The sequence below is a fragment of the Equus quagga genome, chromosome 10 (assembly GCF_021613505.1).
Source record: "Equus quagga isolate Etosha38 chromosome 10, UCLA_HA_Equagga_1.0, whole genome shotgun sequence".
Classification (NCBI taxonomy): Eukaryota; Metazoa; Chordata; class Mammalia; order Perissodactyla; family Equidae; genus Equus; species Equus quagga.
Window position 1 is genome coordinate 68083001 of NC_060276.1, and position 20330 is coordinate 68103330.

Below are 20330 nucleotides of genomic sequence, written 5' to 3' on the forward strand. Positions count from 1 at the left end.
TTCCTTGGTTCTTCCTCTCCATAGATGAGGATGCTGGGGAAGTTGGGTCCTTGCCCATCACTACACAGTGAGTCACAGGGTGCCCTTGACTTGTCCAGATGACTGCCAAAGCCTTTCCTGCTTGGATTATTCCTTTTAGAGCTGAAGTGGCAGGTGGGACTACCTTGGGTTCTTCCTGTGCTTTCACCTCAGGCTCATGAAACCATTACAGACCTCAGCGTTCACCTCTCCTGAGATGAGAGCAGAGGCTTTCAAACTGATAAAGGACAGCACTGTGTGACTTTCAGCTCCAACAATGCATCTGGAGAATGCCACAGCTGGAAAGCTCCGAGTCTGGTTGTGTTTTTGGCACCTGTCACTTTTTACCTTTGTGGCAGGAGAGACTTAGGATAACCTACAGATGTGGGGAAACCATTCAGATGTTCAAAATCCCCAAAGACCTTCTCATCTACACAATAATTATTACTGTGATATCATTATTATGATTATTATTACTGCTACTACGATGGTGATTTATAATAGCAGCCACCATTTCTTGAACGCCTGCTCTGTACTAGGCATATGGTAGGCAAATTACATACAATGACTCTAATCCTCACGACAACATCACCGGGTTGGTATCATTATCCCCAATTCACAGATGAAGAGGCTGAGGCTCAGAGAGGTTACGTAACTTGGCCAAGGCCTCCCAGTTAGGAAGTGGAGAGGCCAGGATTCACAGCCACGTCTCTCTGGTCTGTGCTCTGTGGCCAGCACTCACTTAATGGCAGCAATGGCTCTGTTAAGATGGTGCTTTTAGTGATGATTCCCTCCTTTGTCTATTTGCCTAAATTTGACATATGTGGTTATACTCTATTTATAATGGGAAACAATAACATAATGAATTTACTAGCCTGGGAGGCCTGCTCTGCATATTTGGTTGCTACCCCTGACAAAAGGCCCTCGGTTACCCTTAATTACCAGATTGGCTTTTTCACGATGTCCACAGCCCTCCCCCTGTGAATTATTCCTGTTCCCCATCACTGCAATACCACCCGGGTGGCGGGACGGGTGGGAGCGAGCAAGGGGAAAGGTCTGGGGGATCTGCTGGGGGGGTCACCTGGGTCTCGCTGGGAAAAGTTAGAGAATCCAATAATGGTCCGCCTCCGCCTCAGGGTGGACTTGGGGTTCACGGCTGTCTCTGTGTTAAACAACGAGTGTCGCAAACTTGCATGTTTATCAAACTGCTGCCCTGTAGCCAAAATAAAGACACTTGGGTACATCCTGGTTTCTGTTTACAGTACAGTGGAAATTGGCCTGAGGTGGAGAGAAGGGATGATGGCAGTAGCATGAGCATGAATAGCATTCAGGCAGGAGGTCCTTCTTCCCCATCCCTCCCAACTTGGCCCCAGGCACCCGCAGCCCCAAGACACACATGCTGGCTTTCATAGGCCACACTCAGGGTCACCTGTGAGTCTTAGGCGGCTGAGAGCCATGGTCTTCAACCCTGGCTCCTTATCGAAATAAACCGGGCGGCTTTGGAAACTCCAATACCTAGACCCCACCCCAGAACATTTAACTCTCTGGGAGTAGGGCCAGGGCAAAAACCTTTTTCTCCAACTCCCCAGGTGATTGATTATTCACATGTACAGCCTGGGGTGAGAACCACTGGTGTAGAGAGACGGTTAGACTAGTTGTTGCCTGATTGTAACCTTTTCTCAGAGAAAGCCTTTATATGGGCCGGTGAGGACAGTGTCTCCAAGAAGCGGCCCTCTGCCCCCCACCATCCAGGAAGCAGCCTGATAGTCTGTGCTTCAGCCACCTGACCACATTTAATCAAAGTGTGCTCCTGCCTGGAGATTGCTATCTACTTTTCTTAAAGCACTGGGCCAGTTTTTCTCCTGTGGAGTTGCTGGGGCAGGGTGATGCGGTGGGGTGAGGTATGCTGCTCCACCCACCACCTCTCATTCAGCAGATGGCTAACCAAACCCTCCCCTCTCAGCCCCAAGGCTACATATGTACCCGCTTCCCCTCCCCTGAACGTGGCTCTGTGGGCAAAACTCAGGGCCAGCCTTATTGAGAGTAAGATAGAAGTTTAGAAACAAAGCGCCCACCATCACTTTGTGAGTCTCTCCTCTCAGCCCTCACTCCTCCTGGTACATCTCCCTAGGCGTTGAGCTCTATTTTCTGCCTCTGATTTCCAGAGATGACGCCAGGGGTGCTGGATGACCCCATATCCAGGGAGCATCACCACACGTGGCCAGAGCTGTCCTCATCATCTTCATCAACTTTTTCCAGTGTTCTGTGGGCTGGGGCCGGCTCACAGGGTGCCTCTGGTCCCTTTGGGTTACGAGGTCTCGATTTCATTAGGTTGCTGCCCCTATCTCCTTCTGAAATGACTGACCCTCCTCCTCTTCCCCTTACAGCCGGTGGAGTGTGGAGCATGAATTAATAACAGGCATGGTATAGGGTGCCACATGACCCCAAAGTCACAGCCAGCTGAGCTGCATACCTCATTTTCCCCACTTTCAAGGTAGTATTGGGTCCCCCTTTGGTCTTTCTTGCCTTGGTCCCTTTCTATTACCTCCCTTCTCTCTCTCTCTCTCTCTGGATTTTTTGGTGAGGAAGATTGGCCCTGAGCTGACATCTGTGCCAATCTTCCTCTATTTTGTATGTGGGACGCTGCCATAGCATGGCTTGATGAGCAGTGTGTAGGTCCACGCCCGGGATCCACACCCACGAACCCCAGGCTGCCAAAGCAGAGTGCACGAACTTAACCACTATGCCACCAGGCCTGCCCTTATTGCTTCCCTTTTTAAACACTTGCCACACACATTGAGGAGTCCCACCTCACTGGAAGACTGAGTGTCTCCCTTAAGTGCCACAAGGCCCTCGGTCTGTGCCCTGGGTATGATCCTCGCTTTTTCCAGCAGCTGAACACCACACTTCCGCTCTGACTCCTATCTGTGTATTCCAAACCTGGCTTGTGGCACAAGAAGCTTTCTTTCTCCAAAGCAAACATAACTCACAAACTTTCAGTTTTCATAGATGCTCCAAAGAGCACACAAGTTCATCAAGTTTTAGAGTTTTCTGTTAAGAAAATTTTGTTTGCTATCAAATGGTCTCAGTTAGCCATGGCAGTGCCAGAAGAGAGTGAAGAAAGAGCAACCAGAGGCCCCTCTTCTGCATGCCTCCATTCCCTGGTGACAGCCATGACCTTGACAGTGCAGGGTGAGCCAGCAGCAAAGAAAGTCTCGCTCCCTCCCCCAGCACCCAGTGCATTTGGACAGAATGGTCTGTAGTCGGCATGGAGGGAAGCGAACAGAGGTGGGGCTAAGCAACTCTACCAGAGATGTTGATGGGCACAATGTCAGAGTGCGTGGAACAGGGCTGAAGCCACCGCTTCTCCTCTAGGATGGGCAGAGGGAAGGGGCTATTCCAGGCAGCTTGCTTGTCGGCTGTGGTAGACAGGCTCAGGGAGGCCTCAGGGGCCCTCACACCCTGGGTGGTAGTCTCATCCTCGCTCAGCTGCCGTTTTGTAGGCTGTTGGGAAAGAAGGTGATGGGAAGGGTGTGCTTCCAACTGGGGATGAGTGGTGCCCACAGGACGGCTGTCTAGGCAGGGTGGTCAGAGGCTTTGTCTGGGAGGCAGGAAAGCGTGGACAGGCTGCTAGGCTGGACACCTGCTGTGCAGGGCCCATCTCGGCCGGGCCTCAGGTAGCTCTGCTGGTGAGCAGAGGTGAGCAGCAGCTTCCAATGGGTAATGTAAACAACTCAAGGTCGCCTGTCAATGGGTGCAGGGTGAGCTCTGCGTGCTGGCTCTCTCAGGTGGGGGGAGAGGCAACTCACCATCAATACAAACTCCAGACGCCTGGCAGACTGGGGCCTTGGGCTGGGGGTGGGCTCAGTGGCCTCGTCAGCAGAGCGGAAGGTCTGCCCCAGAAGTCTGGCCTCCGAGTACTGTTCCTCATATTCTTCTGAAAAATAGCACAGTGGGTACACACTCTAGGGGGCCACGGCCAAGAGCTGGGCTGGGGAAGGACCATGAGACGGGCTCCTGCTCTAGCTGCCAGGCCTGACTTGCACTGTTTCTTTAGGATATTCCTGGCGTCTGAGCCTCTGGATTCAGAAATGAAAAAATGCTTAATTCCCGGGACTATGAAGGACGAAGAGAAAAGAGAGTCGATAAATTTGCGTTGTGCTGGTTCTGGGACCAAGCCCTTGTCTCAATGGTCCCCACCTTAAGTGCTCAACTCAGAGAAGAAACTCAGGATGCAGACACCTTTTGCTACTTTATGCTACAAGGTCCTCTCTTGGAAGCCCTGCAGCTCTTCAGGTTTTGTGCAGCCCTACCAAGGAAAGGACCTGTGTGAAGCTCGAAGACGTCCGCATTGGGAAGTCCAGTGTGGAGTGCTCCTTGGATGTTAAGAACTCTTACTTGAGCCTCTGAGGGCCTGGTTCCTGGCACCTTAGTCCCACTGTGGGTGGTGTCAGGTCCAGGGGGGCTAAGGTGAAGGAGAGGGAAGGCAGAGGTAGTGGCATAGAAGGAAGGAGAAGTTCAAGGCCATCCTCAGGGAATAAGGATGCATAGATTTGAGCGAGTTTCATTTAAGTGATGAATTCGATGAGTAAATGAAGGAAGTGAAAGGAAAGAATCAACAGGTAGGGCTCTATGCACATTTGAATGAAGACTTTAAGAATCACAGAAACTTGGAATCAGGAGGGGTCGCAAACGTTCTCTGGTCCAACGCCCCACTCTGGGCTCAGACTTCCTCCCCAGCAGGCCTTCCAGGTTCTTCTTCTGCCTCCACACACAGCTCAGAGAAGGGAGGCAGCCTTCCTCCCAAGGCAGCTCATTCCATCCAGAGACAGTTGGGGCTGTCAGGCATGTCAGGAAATTCTTCCTTATCTTGAGGTGAAATCTACCCCCCTCTAGGCTTCCACCCACCAGTCCTGATTCTGCCCCTGGTGGCGACACAGAGCTGCTGACTCTCTTTTTCTGCATGGTAGCTCCTCTCTTATCTCAACACAAAGCTCGTGGTGTCCCTTGGAATCTTGCTTCTCTAAGGTCACCACTGCCCTGGCAGGGAGGGGGGGTTATGGCTGTAGTCCAGTTGAGTGGCGCATCTGTGGTTTCCTATTCTCCAGAAGAGTCAGCCTTTATCGGTATGGATAAACGAGAGCTGATAAGACCTCTTTTCACATTGAACATCCACTCAACAAATGTCTGCTGAGCACCTCTTGGGGATCCAGCCCTGTGCCAGGTGCTTCTGGAAACCCAAGGGTAGTAAGAGATGTGATTCTTTACATTGAGAAGCTCAGTCTGATTAGGTGGACAAAATATAGACCCAGGGCTAGTAGGTGAATGAGTAAATGAGTAAACAAATGAAAGGAAAGCAGTTCAGAACTATTCAGGTCCTCTTGAACTGGACGGTGCAACGTGCCTCGTCTGAGTGCTTATGGAGGGGATGATGCAAAATGCAGAACTCGTGTTAAAGGGCTTTGGCTGCAGCAAGAATAGAACTTTGAAGAAAGTGTAAGGATTGGAGTGGGGAAGAGGGAGGAAGGGCTTCCAGGCTTGGAAGAGAGGCCCGAATGGGACAGTGAGTGCCTGGTGCGTGTACGGAGCTTGTGACTAGCACTGAGGTTTTATTTGAATTATTCTATGGAGATACTATATAACTTACCTACAGTAAAGTGAACAAATTTACATGTGCAGTTCAGTGAATTTTGACACGTGTGTGCCCCTGGTGACCTCCATCCAGATATTTGCAGCACCCTAGTAGTCTCTCTCATAGCACTGAGTTTTCATCTTTTTGCCACTTACATTGGATAAATCCCTCTGGCCATTGTGTAGGTTTTTCGTATTGTATGTATGGATTTCATTCAGGGACCACGCTGTTTTTTTCTTTCATATTAACTTTAATATCGTGCCTAGCTCAGCCCAGGTTCCAAAGGACATGTACTGGGAGTTGATGTTACATCTCTCTAGCTGCAAGGTACTCTTGCTAAGTGGTTTACATACACTCTATTTTTACTTCTCACAAAACTGCCATGTGGGGAATTGGAATCCCCGTTTTAAAGATGACTGATTAATCTGAAGCTCAGAGAGGTTTGGTAATCTGCATAATGTCACACAGCTATTTAGATGTGGGATTCGAATTAGACTCGAGCTCTGTCTGATTTCAAAGTCTGGGTTTTCTCACTTGGCCCGGTGCGTGCAGTCTGACTGCTCAGGCACTGTGACTGGGCTGCTTCTCTGGGTCATGTGGACCCAGCTTTGCGTACAACGTGCTCATCATCAGTATACTCCACAGACACAGGGCTGGGGATTGGGGATGAGGTGAGCTCCGGGTGCTGGGTAGTGAGGCTTCCTTTGGTGAGGCAGAAGCCCCCCAGGAGGCATGTGGACAAGGTTCTTGTAAGAGCAGAACGAGTGAAGCCCAGAGTGGGAGACCTTTGTCTTTAGGTGCCAGGAATCCAAAGGCGTGGGTGATGTGGCAAGAGAAGGTCTGGAGGGCATGTGGGCCCACACTGTGGGAGTCTATCATCCAGCTCTCTTTGTAGACGGCTTGATCCTGCCTCAGCCTCTGTCCCCTTTTCCCCATGGACTGCTGAACTGAGCAAAGTCGGGAGGGGAGGTCAACAGCCTAGGTAAATAGGTAGAAACAGAGCCTTTTCGAATCATTCGTCTGGCAGGCGAAAGATGGAAAACGTGTGTTTTGTTTTTCACTAGGTTTTAAACTGTTCTCTCTTTTTCTCTCGTTGCTCCCTGTCCTCCTGCTTCTCTGCCTCCCTCCAGCCGCTGCGCATCTCGCCTGTGGGCTCCGGCCGCAGCCCCCCTCCCTCTCAGTACCTTGCAACAGGCTCTGGAGATTGAGCTGCGCCTCGCGAAGCAGCTCCTCTACACTCGGGGGCCTGCCCGAGGAGAGGAACACGTTCACTGGCTGTCGCCATGACGACCTCGAGTGGGCAGTCGCTGTCGCATTTTCCCGACCCGAGTTAGCTGCAGCTAGGGAAGGAGAGAGTCAGTGAGAGGCACAGCCCGGGGAGCCGGGGAGCGGGGGGAGCGGCGCGTGGCGGCCAGTGGGCGCCCGCGGAGCCCGAAGACCCGCCCCGCCGGGGGTGGGGGGCGGCGCGAGGCTGCGCTTAAAAGGCGGGGAGGCGCTCGCCGCAAGATTTTCCTCGACAGATCCTGCCGCAGTCGCTGCCGCCTCTCCCTCCCCGCCGCCAGCCTCCGCCCGCCCGGCCGCCGCCTCGCCGCCCGCGGCCTCCGCCCGCCTCTCCATCCCCGGGACGAGGTAACGCGCCCCGGGCCGAGCCGCCAGGCCCTCTGCCCCGGTGGGTGTGGCTCGGCCTCTCCCGCGCCCGCCGCCGCACTTCGCTCCCCTCCCGCGCGCCGCCGCCGCCGCCGCATTTCGGCCTGCTCTCGCGGCCCCCAGCAGCCCTCTCGCGCCCTCGCCGGCAGCCCCAGGGCCCGAGCCAGCCCAGATGTCCGAGGCGGCGGGAAATCTCAATAGCCTCCGCATGGCGAACGTGGCCCTGCGAGAAGAATTAAATGCCCTTCGCGGGGAGAATGCCAATTTGGGTCTTCAGCTCGGAAGAGCCCTGGCCGAGGTTAATTCCTTGCGGGGCAATGTCTCGAGCTACATCCGCTGGCCAGTGCCCGTGGTGCCCGTCCTTGCCGAGGAGAACTTTGAGTTCCCGCTCAGTGAGATCGACGCCGTTCCCGAGGGCGAGCTGCCCTTCCTGTGCTGGCCTCCCCCACGCGCGGAGCCCGAGTATGCCCCGGACGAACTGTTGATTAGCGTGATCCAGGACTGCGGCACCTCGGACGGGCCGGCCGACCCTCCTCCGCTGCCCATCCCGCCCCCGCCTCCGCTGCCTCCGCCCCCATCGAAGGAGCTGCCCTCGCAGCCTCCTCTGCCGCCGCTGGAGCGGCCTGAGATAGAGCCCTTTTCAGGAGACCCAGTCTACCTGGCTGAGTTCCTCATGCAGCTAGAGACCTTCATAGCCGACCATGAGGATCATTTCCCCGGGGGCGCTGAGCGAGTGGCCTTTCTGATCTCCTTTTTCACTGGTGAAGCCAAGGACTGGGCCATCTCAGTCACCCAGGAGGGAAGCCCCCTGCATGCCAACTTCCCGCGCTTCCTGGATGAAATCCGTAAGGAATTCCGTGGCCCCATCCCCCCAAGTGTGGCTAAAAAGGCCATTCGCAAGCTCAAGCAGGGAGACTGTACCCTCGGCAGCTATGCAGATGCCTTTCAGTTCCTGGCCCAATTCTTGTCTTGGGATGACTGCCGCCTTCAAAACCAATTCCTCAAGGGCCTGTCAGAATTCTTCCGCAAGGAGCTCTTATGGTCAACCGAAATGGCCGACCTGGATGAGCTGATTCTCGAATGTGTGGAGATAGAAAGAAAAGTGCGTGTCCCCAAGCCAGTCCCGCTCCCTGGGGTTCGCAATATCTTCTTCCCTTTTGCTGCAGACTCTAACATCGGTGAAAGTGAAGAAGACTACTACAGTGGGGATGAAGATGAAGAGGCACGCAGGCGCAGGCTTTACGACAAGGACCAGCGGAGGCGTGTGAGAGCTATTCAGCAAGAGATGAGGGAGAAGGAGGAGGAGGAGAGGAGGAAGAAGGAGGACGAGATGAGGAAGAAGGAGAAGGAGATGAAACAAAAACAGGAGGAGGAGGAGGTGGACGTGGAGGGGGAGGAGCAGGTGGACGTGGAGGCGGAGGAAGAGGAGGAGATGAGGAAGAAGAATGAGGAAGAAGATAAGAATAAAGATGAGGAAGATGATGATGAGGATGGGGGCCAGGAACCAGAGCGGGAGCCAGAACAGGAGCAAGAGACAGAGGATGAGACCCAAGACGATGACCTAGATGAGCTGATGGAGATGGAGCCGACCTATGCCAATGCTTCATCTCAGACTTCTGGCTACTATCATGAAAATTTCCTAGAGGCATCACCTCCCATAATACAGCCCAGCAGACGGAGGAACCAGAACCGAGTCCCACTTCTGGAGGGCCTTCCAGGTACCAATTCACCATTCTACAGTTCACCACCACTGATTCGCCGAGCAGGTCGCTTGGGGCAGCGCCAAATTCGAAGACGTCCCCCGGTGCTATTCCGCCTCACTCCGAGACAGGGGGGGCACCGGGCTGCGCGTGGCCGAATTCGCGTGTGAGTGCTGGGCGAGATGGCCACCCGGAACACACCCTTCTGCTGCGTTCCCTGCCCCTGCTATTGCTGCCACACCTGCCCCATTTGCTGACCAGTACTTAAGGGAGTTCCAGACCTGCAGAACCTGAAGAAGACCTGTAGAACTCCAGACCATCTTGCAGCCATGACCAGCAAGTGACACGTGCCTGACCAAAGCCACCTGGGAAAGGAGGGGTCAGCAGTTGCTGTCCTCTTGGCATGGACTCTGCCACGAGCTAGAGAGCAGGTTTCTGGGCCTGTTCCCATGAATGAACTGGTCGCCCTCTCGCATTTCCCCTCTACTTGTTCTTAAACCCTCGCCCCTCCTGCGTTTATTCACCCTGTGTTCTATGGTTTTATCCTCTGACTGGCTCGCCAGGACGCCACCCAGTGCCTCACTGATCTGCCCCAGTGAGCAAAAGGACAGGCTACAATGAACTCCTAAAGCCGCTGAGACCACTTACTAGATATAATCGGCGGAGAGCAGGATGGTATCAAGAAATGTGCCTAGAAGCCTGCACTTGCTTCAAGCCACACCTCCAGCAGAAGGGTCGCGAAGAGGACCCCATGTCCAGCCCAGTGAGAGTGTGCAAAGCCACACAGCCGATGGATAACTTGGCTGAGATTTGTCCTTGACTGACGGAGCAAGGTGGTTTCACCTTCCCACAGACTCCTGTACCAGGGCCCTTGGACCGGCTCGCCAAATCTGGGGCCATCTCCCCTTACCACACTGCCCCCTGGACATCCCTGGTGAACAGAGCCCAAGGTCACAGGCTGTACCCCTTTCCTTGATGTCGCCCAGAGGGTCAGCAGTTGCAGGGGGAGGAGGCAGAGGAGGAGAAAGAAGCAGCAATAACTCAGTTTGACATTGTAAGGAGTGACTCTTTCCTTAGGGAGAGTGGTCTTCTCCCCCTTGGACTGTAGCCCCCAGCCAAAGGTCTTTGCAGGAGACTTGCCATCCTTGGGGTTCCAGAGGAGGCCTAATTGGCCTTTCCTTCCCCCACCACCAAAGAGAGAGAGGGCCCAGGGCCTGGTCTTTAACTTCGACTTAAAGGATTCCTTAGTTCTGAGAGGAGAGAGGAAAGCTCTCTCTACAGAGACTGCACCCACTGCAGCCTTGCAGCCTGGACGTCCTCATGTCTCTCACATGGGGGGCAAGCCATGGCCTGGCGGGGGGCTTTGATTAGAGGGTGAGGCTTGAGAGGGTGACTGCCTCCTAGTAACTCCTGGGACTTCTGGGTGCCAACCTAAGTACCTTTAGAAAGAGTCCTGCTGCCTGCCGTGGGTCCAGAATGCACTGCTTCTGCAGTGGAAATACACACACTGTCACTCTGGCCACAGAGTGCCAGCCAAATCCCCTGCTGACCTGAACTGCCCTTGACACTGAGCTTCCTGCCCAGTGCTGGCAGCTGGCCGAGTGCAGCCAAAGTGTCTATGGCCAGAGGGAAGAAAACAGTGAATTAAACCTCTGTTCTTCACCGGAGTCTGCCAGATAACCTCAGCCCAGCCTCAGGATTTTGAGCCTGGAGGCAAGAGGAAGAAGCTGGAGGAAGAGGAGTCACAGAGAAACCCAGTCCTCCCGGCTGGTTTCTGGTGAGGTCTCCATTCATCAGTGGGAGGTGAGAAGCCCTTTTGTTTATCACACATTCTCAGCCTGGGCAGCAGTGGAGCCGGGTTCCTATAACCTGTTGCTACCTTTTAAAAAGCACCCCCCCCACACACACCAAAGAGAAAAGTAATACATAGTCATTATAGAGAGTTTGGAAAATAGAGGAAACTATAAGGACAGAAACCCCCAGACAGTGAGAATCCCACCACACGGACGCAAGCACTAGGAACACTTTGCGGCCTTTCTTTCTAGTGTGTTCTCGCTGCGTCTTTTCAAAGCTGAGATCATCCTGCAAGCTGTTGATCAGCAGGCTTTAAAATGGCTGCCACCTATGCAGTCATGCATACTGAATCACTTATTTAAGCATTCCCCTAATTTGTTGGACATTTGAGTTGCCTGGCTTTCCCCCTCCCCACCAGTGTAGGAGTCAAGAACCCTGTAAAGAAAATTTTGTCTGTTTTTCAGCTATTTCCTCAGGAGAGAGTTCCAGAAGAGGAACCACCATTCTTTGAGGCTGTGGACCCTGTTTGCTGAAGGTCGACACGCTGGCCCTGCTGCCCTTGTCCCTGCCGGAGAAGTGCAAAGGACAGGTGCCTTGCACCCCCACCTCCAGGGACCCCTCGGCACAGGCCCCGCCTGTTCCCATGGTGCTTCTCACCCTGAGCCCTTGTAGCCTCAGCCAGGGAAAGAGCAGATGAGCAGTGAGCTGGTTTCTGGCCCTCTGGGCAGGGGGGCTTGGACTTCCCTTTGACCCTCTCCCCCGCTCCCCAGATCTTCGATATTTGTTGTGATCTAACAGCCGCAAGAGCTGTAAGAGGAACTATGGGCTTTGGGCACTTTCTTGGGTTGAGAGGGGTGGGGGGTGGGGGGGTGGGAAATGCATGCAGGGATATGAAGGCAGCCCAAGGATTCCCAGAGACTCGGGAGGAAACCCGTTTGAAATAAATGTATTATTGTGATTGTGTTTTTGTTGCATTACTGTGTCGTGAAGATAGGAAATTGTTCTGTATGCTAAAGCTTTCTCCTCAATAAAAATATAAAGGGTGTGTAAAGACTGTGTCTCTCTGGGTTATTGAGCAAGCATAGATGGTACCCAGTAGGCATCAGGTACTTCCCAGGCACCTGGCCTGAATCAGCCCTAACCTGAAGCCTTGCAATCCTTAGATGAGGAAACTAAGTCCCAGTGAGGCTCAAGGGCCCTACCCAGAGTCCTACACATTTGTGGATGGCAGGAGTTGTTGGGAGGGAAGTGAAGGGACTAGACATCTTGAAAAGTAGCATTAGTGCTCCACTTACTGGGATATAAAGGTATGAGTGGCCCAGCCCTACTATTCTACAACAGCGACCCTCTCAGCCCCCAAACACACACACACACACACACACACACACACACACACACACACACACACACACACACACACACGAGATTGAGGAGGCAGGCAAGGCGAGGTGAGGTAAGAGGGCCCTTCCACTTTTGGCCACTAGGTGGTGCTGTTGGACACCAGTGAGCTAGCTGGTGACGATTTTAAACAAATCCCTAGAGCAGTGGGCACAGAGACCCTCCAGGCAAGATTTCACTGCTCGTCACAGACTGTGGGGTCAGAAGAAACTGAGTCCCGTTCTGGGATTTGCTCAAGTTTCCCAGCCATGAATTAGGAATTTTTTTTTCCGGGGACAGTGAGTGGGAATGTTTGTGGAGCCCCCTCCTAGGTGCAAGCACTGTGCCAGGCATTTCACATCCTCATTTCATCTCACCCTCGTCTTACAGATGAGGAAACAGGCTCAGAGAGGAGAAGGCACTGGCTAAAGGTTTACAGCTGGTAAGTGGCTCCTTCACAGCCCCTCAGCTGCCCCTTAGTCAGCTCCAGGGACACTTTGTCCCTCTCTGCCTCCATCCGCTGGCCCTACTGCCTCCCGAGTCTGCCCTGTCCTGCCAACTTTCCCCCAGCTCGCAGGAGTGCAGCGAGAAACAAAGCCCGGTTTCAGAGGCACATTTGCTTTGCCCCTTTAGGGGAAGGAGTGAAGGAAGGAAGGAGGGAGGGAGGGAGGGAGGAAGGGAGGGAAGAAGGAAGGAGAGAGGGAAGGGAGGAAGGGATGATATCAGCGTGTTTCTGACCACGTGCCAGACACTTTCACCAATAGCATCTCACTGCATTCCCACAATTCAGTGAGGCTGGTAATGGTGTCTCCTTTAAGAGCTGAGGGACCTGAATCTCGGAGATATTAGGTTCTGTAGGGAACTCAGACCCATACTTTCTTAACTCTAATACACCATGCTGTTTCCCAGGAAAGCCCCCTGACGAGCTCAAGCCTCAGCCTGACTGGATTCTGGATCTTTGCCAAAGCAACCAGGTATATACATCAGGTCCGCTATCTCAGGAGGCTCTGGGAGAACCAGGAAGGTTGCAGTTCTGCCCTGTGGGGAGGGGCCTGCAGAGTAAGGCAGGCCAGCAGCAGAGCACAGTTTATGGTGATGAGTATGCCTGAGTGTGTGGCTGCCTGCCCCTTGTTGGGAGAGACAGGGCTGTGGGGTCCTGGCCTGCATCAGTGAGCACTGGGGCTCCTGTTCTGCTTCAGGGGGTCAGATAAGGTCTCTGGCAGCCCTGGAGTTTCTCATGCCATTTCAGGTAGGGGTAGGTGAGCCCAGATGGTGTCATGGTCCATAGAGCAGGTAGGGGGAAGGCAGAAGAATAGGGTGAGCCTTGCCCCAACCCTGCAGTCGGAAGCCCCGTGAGTATAGAGAAAAGAGGCCTGGACCCCAGTCTGGCCCTGCCACTGACTGGATTTGGGACCTTGCATGAGTCCCATTCCCACTCAGGCCACAGCTTCCTCATCCATCTAGTCACTGTTGGGTCCCTGGGGCCCAGAACATGGCTGGGTACACAGTAGGATCTCAGCCCTCGTTTGATGCAGAAACAAAGAAGCGAGTAAATAAATGGGCCGCTGGATGGAAACCTAGAGGCAGTCTGCTAAGGGCATCTGCAGATGGCACGAAGCTTGGAGGACTAGAGATTCCCCTCCAGAATGAAATCAAGAGCCCCCCGAATCTCCCTAACCTGGAAGGATGTGCTGAAATGACCTTTACTAGGTGCACATGTGAGAGTTTGCAATCAGGTTCAGAAAACTTGGCTGCAGAAGCGTGAGTGGGGAAGATGTGGCTTAGGAGGAACTTGTGAAAAAAATTTAGAGAACATGAGTTGATGGGGGCTCAGGATGAATCAGCAGACTGCCATGGCTGCCAGAAATGCTAACGCCTTCCTGGGCTGCTGCAACAGAGTGTGGCATCCAGGAGAGGGACAGGCCCCACCTGGGGTCCGGGCTGCTCAATGGAAGGTGACCAGGTTGCACCTCAGGGAAGCCCTTTTGCATGCCAGGAGTAAGGAAATATTAGAATAAAAGAAAGGGAGAAGGAAGGAAAGGGGGGGGGCAGTAGAAGGCGACAATGATGGTGAGAGTCATAAAAACCCTGATCCCAAGAGCTAGAGGAAGGCAGAGAAAACTGCTGCCTGTGAAGCGGGCCCCAATCTTCCCCTCATTCATTCTGTGAGGAAACTGACAGGTCAAGGTCACCTGCTTCATTTGCAGAGTTTGACTGCAAACTCTAGCAGTTTGACATTCAGAACTCTTAACCTCCATTCTCCACTCACACTCACTGACAGAATCAAAATCTCCAGGAATTTCTATTTCTGAAAAGCTCCCTAGCAATTCTATTGCCCAGCGTAGCCCAGCCCAGTGCAGAAAAGAGCCTTGGGGACTAACTAGCCCAGGTGACATTTAATAGCCAGTTTGATTCTGAGCCTTCCCAGAGAGCTCCGGGGAGCAGGAACCCGTCCGGAGGCCCCGCACTAGCGCATGGTAAGAGGTCAAGAAATATTTGGGCAATGATCCCCCAATGTGTACCACGGTCTGGTGTGAGCTCGCCCCTCCTGGACGCCAGCTCAGATTGCACCCTCCTGAGAGAGACGTGGTATAGGACGGGTGCAGAAGTCTGGCCCTGAGAAACCAGGTCCATGGGAGCCTAAGCCTTTAACCCTTGACCACTAGAACTGACTCACATGGGGCCTTGGCCCCTCCCAGAGGATAAGGACACACATTAGCAGGGCTAAGTGAGGGGGGGCTCCATCTCTGGCTAGCTCTTCCTGTATTCTGCCAGACTAGGGACAGCTCTGCAGGCCACTTCTCTCCAGGGACTCAACAGACACAGAAACACAAAGCCCAGGGTTCTCGGTTGTCCTGGTAACAGCAGGACCTACTTGGAAGAACGGTCTCTGAAAGCTTAGGAGGGTGGATATTTCCTTGACAGAGGGCAGGCTCTGACCTGCTCCTTGCATCCCCTCTCTCCTTCCTGTCTGCCACACAGAGGGGTAGAGCTGGGGCCCCTCACCTCAGAACTCTCCTGGGGGGAGGTGCTGGAAAGTAGGGCCCGGGCTTTTTATTCTGCTCTTGCTGTGGGCTGTTAGGATGAGAAAGAGGCTAAAATGGAAAGTACTGCTGTGTGAATTCATGGTGATTGTCCTCTGGCCTGAGGAGGCCTTGCCTCACAGGACCCCTACTCAACCAAACTTGAGGGGGGCAAGTGCTCCCAGCAATTGACGTCCCACCTCTTCCTCACCCTTACTACGGAGACATGAGCCGGAGAGAGTGTCCAGAAGTTCCAGACTTCTCCCTGCCGCTCGGCCCCTCCTCATCTGGCCCCTGGACTCCTGGAGTAGCCTCCCTGTGGGTCTAACCAGCCTCTAGGCTCCACCCTTTCTAACCAATCCACCTTCCACACGCTGGGTGAGGGGAGGGGCGGGAGTGGGCCTGGTCCTTTGAACACACAAATCTGGTCCTGTTGCTCCTATACAAAGGCCCTTCAATGGCTCTCCTTCCTCTGTTGGAAGACCTGTGGCCCTGATTCTGGCATTCTTCACTATCTGGTCATAAACTACCTATGCGTCTCACCTGCCCCTGCCATCCTTCTTCCCTCTTCCATTCAGGCCACACCCCAGACATCCTGAATTACTTCCTTCTTTCCTTACACGCCAGGCCCTTTCATGCCTCTGGGCCTTTGCACACCCTATTCCCTCTGCCTTAAAAATTCACAAGCACTCCTGGCCCCATTCCAAATGGCAATCTCCTCAGCTCAAAAATCACTTCCTCCACAAAACTGCCTTCACTCCCCAGACAAGCTCCTGCCTTTCTGAGTCCCCACTCACTCCCCTGCCCCTGACCCCACTACTCCCTGAGGCTCAGTTCTGAGTTCCAAGTTCCATCTGGGAGCAGAGGCTGGTTCATGACTCCAAATGAGTTTGTGACTGCGAGGCTGCTGTTCAGTGTGAGAACATGCACTTGTCCCCTTTGCAGGTGGGGGCTGTGTTGGCAGTAGCCTTTGGGAGGAGGACTGGCCCCCTACGACCTGGCTGAAGGCTGATGGTATGCAGGCGGTGCTGGGAGCACCCCCTTGCTCATTAAGTTGGAAGCGTGGACAGTAGGAACCAGTTGGGGAAGAGAAAGCAGGAACGTGCACGGCTGGTTATTCGTCCTCAGCTGAGCACCCTGCTGATGGCCTCTCTTTGGGGGGCCATCACTCCCTCTCAGTGGTATGGTGGAGAGTGCCCTCCACTGGGCTTGAGAGTCACACAGACCTGGCTTTGAACCCTGGCTCTGTCACTTCCTTGTTGTGTACCCTTGGGTTGGTCATTTCACCTCTCTAAGTCTCAGTTTGCTTTTTCTAAAAATGGAGATAATAATAGTATATATTAATGAGATAATGGATACGAACCAACAACAACAATAAAAACAGCTAATATTTTTAGGAATTACTATTTATTGGGCACTAAGGGTTTGACATTTATTAACTCATTGAATCATCACAACAACTCTATAAAGGAGGTAGTGCTATCGTTCGTTCCCCATTTTGCACATTAAGAAATGACATGGGAACTTTAACTTGCCCAATGTCATGACACTAGTATGCAAGTACTTTTGAGCCCTCCAGTCAACTCGGGAAAGTTCTGTGTATCAGAAATGAGGCCAGCAGAGCAGGCGAGCACCAAGATCCAGGACAGGGGTCTTAATCTCTTTTAGCTCATGGTTCCCTCTAGCAGTTTGGTGAAACCTCTGGACCCCTTCTCAGAATAATGTTTTCAGATGCATAAGATAACACACACAGAATTACAAAGGAAACCAATTATACTGAAATAGTTATAAAATATGTTTAAGAAATTGTGATCTAGTTATATTGCTACTTTAATAATACATTAAATCACAAGATTTAGTGGCAAGTCTATAGATTAAGTTTTGAAGTGATGATGAGCATTAAGTAACTTTTTTGAGATACAACAACTGTAATGTGATAGGAAAATATTTGTGATTTCTATTGGGGATAAAGTCACGGATACTGCTAATAGTATTATGGCTTGTTGCCTACATCCCTAATTCGAGGAAACGCTAAACTTCTGTTAGAGATTAGCGGAAAAAAATAATTTTCCCATCCAAATTCATAGACCCCCCTAAATTCTCTCCACACACCCCTTGGAGGTCCATGGAGCCCAAGTTAAGGAGCCTTGTCCTCGGGGGTCAGAGAAAAGACAATGGCTGCACTGTCAGCTGTGAGGAGAAGCTGGGGGCTGGCAGAAAGACAAGTGTGTGGTTTCTTTTTCAAGAACTGTTTATAGAAATTGTGAAGTCTGGCAGCTCCCTCTTCCTCTTGGTCCTGAGTCAGCAGCCCAGGGTGGGGTGGAGGCTGTTGCACTTGGTCTGAGTTTCAAGCTCAGAACACACCCGTCTCTAAGAGTTGATTTGTTGCCACTTCCTTACCGGTGAAATCTTGGTGGGTTTTGCTCCATTTTAAAATTTGGATCTGCTTGCATACACAGATTTCCCATTAGTCTGGAAATAATCCTTAAGTGGACATTTCATTGGCTCTAAGACATTTTCTGAGTTAATGGATGCTTCCACCCCTGGCCAGGCTTAGGGCTTGCAGAAAGAAGGGGAGAGATTACCAACTGTGCCATGCACCCCAGATCACCAGTCAGAACTGGCGCTTTCCCAAAACACCAAATGCTTTATCCTGACTTCCTGACTTTGCCACCTGTCAGCTGAGTCCCTGCCAACCAGGGCAGCACAGTCCTGGGCACCATGGCCAAGGAGACAAATGGTTGGAACAGCAGTAGGCCTCCGCTTTTCTAACTTGCCTCTGATCCCATGCAAGGCTCAAAGAGAGAGCTGTTCATAAAGACCGGGCCCCAGGCCTACTCACAATGCCTTGCTTGGCGGGGGGGTGTCCCAGCTGGCCAGGGTCCACCGCCTTCTGCTCTTCCCCAGGCCCCCATATTTACTCAGAAATGAGCAATACTTGGCTGATGGCCACGTGCTAAAAAGGTTGAAGCTTAATTTCCAAAGTGAGAGGGTGGGATTGTGATAGCCTTATGAACTATAGCCATTGGCTAAGAAAGAGGCTGATTCAGAATGAATCTGTCTCTGTTAGTCAAGGGAACAGAACAGTATGCTTTGGGGGTTCAGGCTGAGAGCTCCACACACTGGAATGTAAAGAAGACTTATTTTCTTGACTATAAAAGAAATACATGTATGTTCTTAGGTTGGCCAAGGCTTCCAAACATAGGCAGAAGGAGACTGAGGGCCAAATGAGAATTCAAAAGAACTTTGAGTAGCTAGACTGACCAAGAATAAAAGAGAGAAGACCTCCAATTACTAAAATCAGAAATGAAAGAGGAGACATTACCATTGACCTTACAGAAATGGAAAGGATTATAAAGGAATACTATGAACAATTGCATGACAATAAATTATATAACTTAGATGAAATGAATAAATTCCTAGAAAGACACAAATTATTGAAAATGACTGAAGAAAAAACAGAAACTCCAAATAAACCTATAATAAGTAAAGAGATCGAATCAGTAATCAAAACCACCCATGAAGAAAAGCCCAGACATGGATGGCTGCTTTGGTGAATTCTACCAAACATTTCAAGAAGAATTAATGTCGATTCTTCACAAACGCTGTCAAAATACAGAAGAAGAGGTAACACTTTCAACTCATTCTATGAGGCCACTATTACCCTGATACCAAAACTAGATGAAAACATCACAAGAAAAGAAAACTACAGAACAACATCTCCTATCAACGTGGACACAAAAATCCTCAAGAAAATATTAGCAAACCAAATCCAGCAACATATAAAAAGGATCATAAACTATGACCAAGTAGGATTTATTCCAGGAGTGCAGTTTTGGTAATATCTGAAAATCAATTAATGGAATACAGCATATCAATTGACTAAAAAACAAAAACATGATTATCTCAACAGACACAGAAAAAGAATTTGACAAAATCCAACACCTTTTCATGATAAAAACACTCAACAAATAGGAATAGAAAGGAACTTCTTCAACCTGACCAAGGGCATCTATGAAAAAGCCACAATAAGATCACAATGGTGAAACACTAGAAGCTTTCCCTCTAAGGTCAGCAACAAGACAAGTGTGTCCACTCTCGCTGCTTCCACTCAAAATTATACTGGAAGTTCTAGCTCGGGCAATTTGATAAGAAAAAGAAATAAAAGGCATTTGAAAGATTAGGAAGGAAGAAGTCAACCATATTTGCAGATGACAGGATCTTGTATATAGAAATCCTAAGGAATCCACTAAAAAACTATCAGAATTAATAAATGAGTTCAACAAAGTTGCAGGATATGAAATCAATATAAAAATTGTATTGCTATTTACTTGTAACAGTCTGAAATAAAATTAAGAAAATTCCATCTACGACATCATCAAAAGAGTAAAACACTTGGAATAAGTTAAACAAAAGTAGTGCAAGACTTGTACGCTGAAAGCTTACAAAACACTGAAAGAAATTAAAGAAGATTGAAACAAATGGAAACATATCCCCTGCTCATGGATCAAAATACTTAATATTGTTAAGATGGTAATACTCCCCAAAATGATACAGATTCAACGCAATCCCTATGAGAAGCCCAGCTGGATTCTTTGTAGAAATTGATAAGATGATCCTAAAATGCATATGGAAATTCAAGGGGCCAGAATGGCCAAAACACTCTTGAAAAAGAACAAAGTTGGAAGACTCACACTTCCTGATTTCAAAACTTTATACAAAGCTACAGTAATCAAAATAGTGTGCTGCTAGCCTGAGGATAGACATAATAGATCAATGGAACAGAATTGAGAGTCCAGAAATAAACTCAGACATCTGTGGCCAATTGATTTTTGACAAAGGTGCCAAGTTCATCCAATGGGGAAAGAACAGTCTTTTCAACAAGTAGTGCTGGGACAACTGGATTTCCACGCACAAAAGAAAGACATTGGAATTCATTCTCACACTCACACAAAATTAAACTCAAAATGGATCAAAGACTTACACGTAACAACTAAAACTATAAAACCTAGAAGGAAATAAAGGTGTAAATCTTCAAGACCTTGGATTAGGCAAGGGTTTCTTAGATATGATACTAAAAACACAAGCAACGAAAGAAAAAAAAACAGATAAATTGAAGCTTATCAAAATTAAAAACTT

General features: G+C 50.8%; 2 protein-coding genes across 6 annotated transcripts in view; one reads left to right on the forward strand and one right to left on the reverse strand.

Moving 5' to 3' along the window:
* The window catches only part of NHSL2 (NHS like 2), a 232612-nt gene that overhangs the window by 14266 nt on the left and 198016 nt on the right, over positions 1–20330 (reverse strand). The window contains exons 2-5 of one of the 4 annotated variants that reach the window (XM_046672914.1): positions 6835–6990; positions 3828–3955; positions 3327–3522; positions 1100–1231 (exon numbers count right to left, since the gene is read on the reverse strand). The exons of 2 other annotated variants lie outside the window; for them this stretch is intronic. In XM_046672914.1, the coding sequence (XP_046528870.1) occupies positions 1100–1231; positions 3327–3522; positions 3828–3955; positions 6835–6990 (612 nt within the window). The remainder of the gene's footprint in view (positions 1–1099; positions 1232–3326; positions 3523–3827; positions 3956–6834; positions 6991–20330) is intronic. One more of the 4 variants, XM_046672916.1, reaches the window with a different exon arrangement.
* RTL5 (retrotransposon Gag like 5) lies at positions 7099–11842 on the forward strand. Of its 2 annotated transcripts, none has more exons than XM_046672919.1 (2): positions 7099–10800; positions 11256–11842. In XM_046672919.1, exon 1 carries the CDS (start codon positions 7470–7472, stop codon positions 9165–9167), a length of 1698 nt encoding a protein of 565 aa, XP_046528875.1. In that variant the 5' UTR covers positions 7099–7469; the 3' UTR covers positions 9168–10800; positions 11256–11842. The 2 variants fall into 2 exon arrangements, with proteins under 2 accessions (XP_046528875.1, XP_046528876.1); XM_046672920.1 differs by having other exon boundaries at positions 7099–10774.

What these genes read in the sequence shown, in the direction of transcription:
- RTL5 (XM_046672919.1), top strand. Translation starts at nt 7,470, where the DNA reads ATGTCCGAGGCGGCGGGAAATCTCAATAGCCTCCGCATGGCGAACGTG.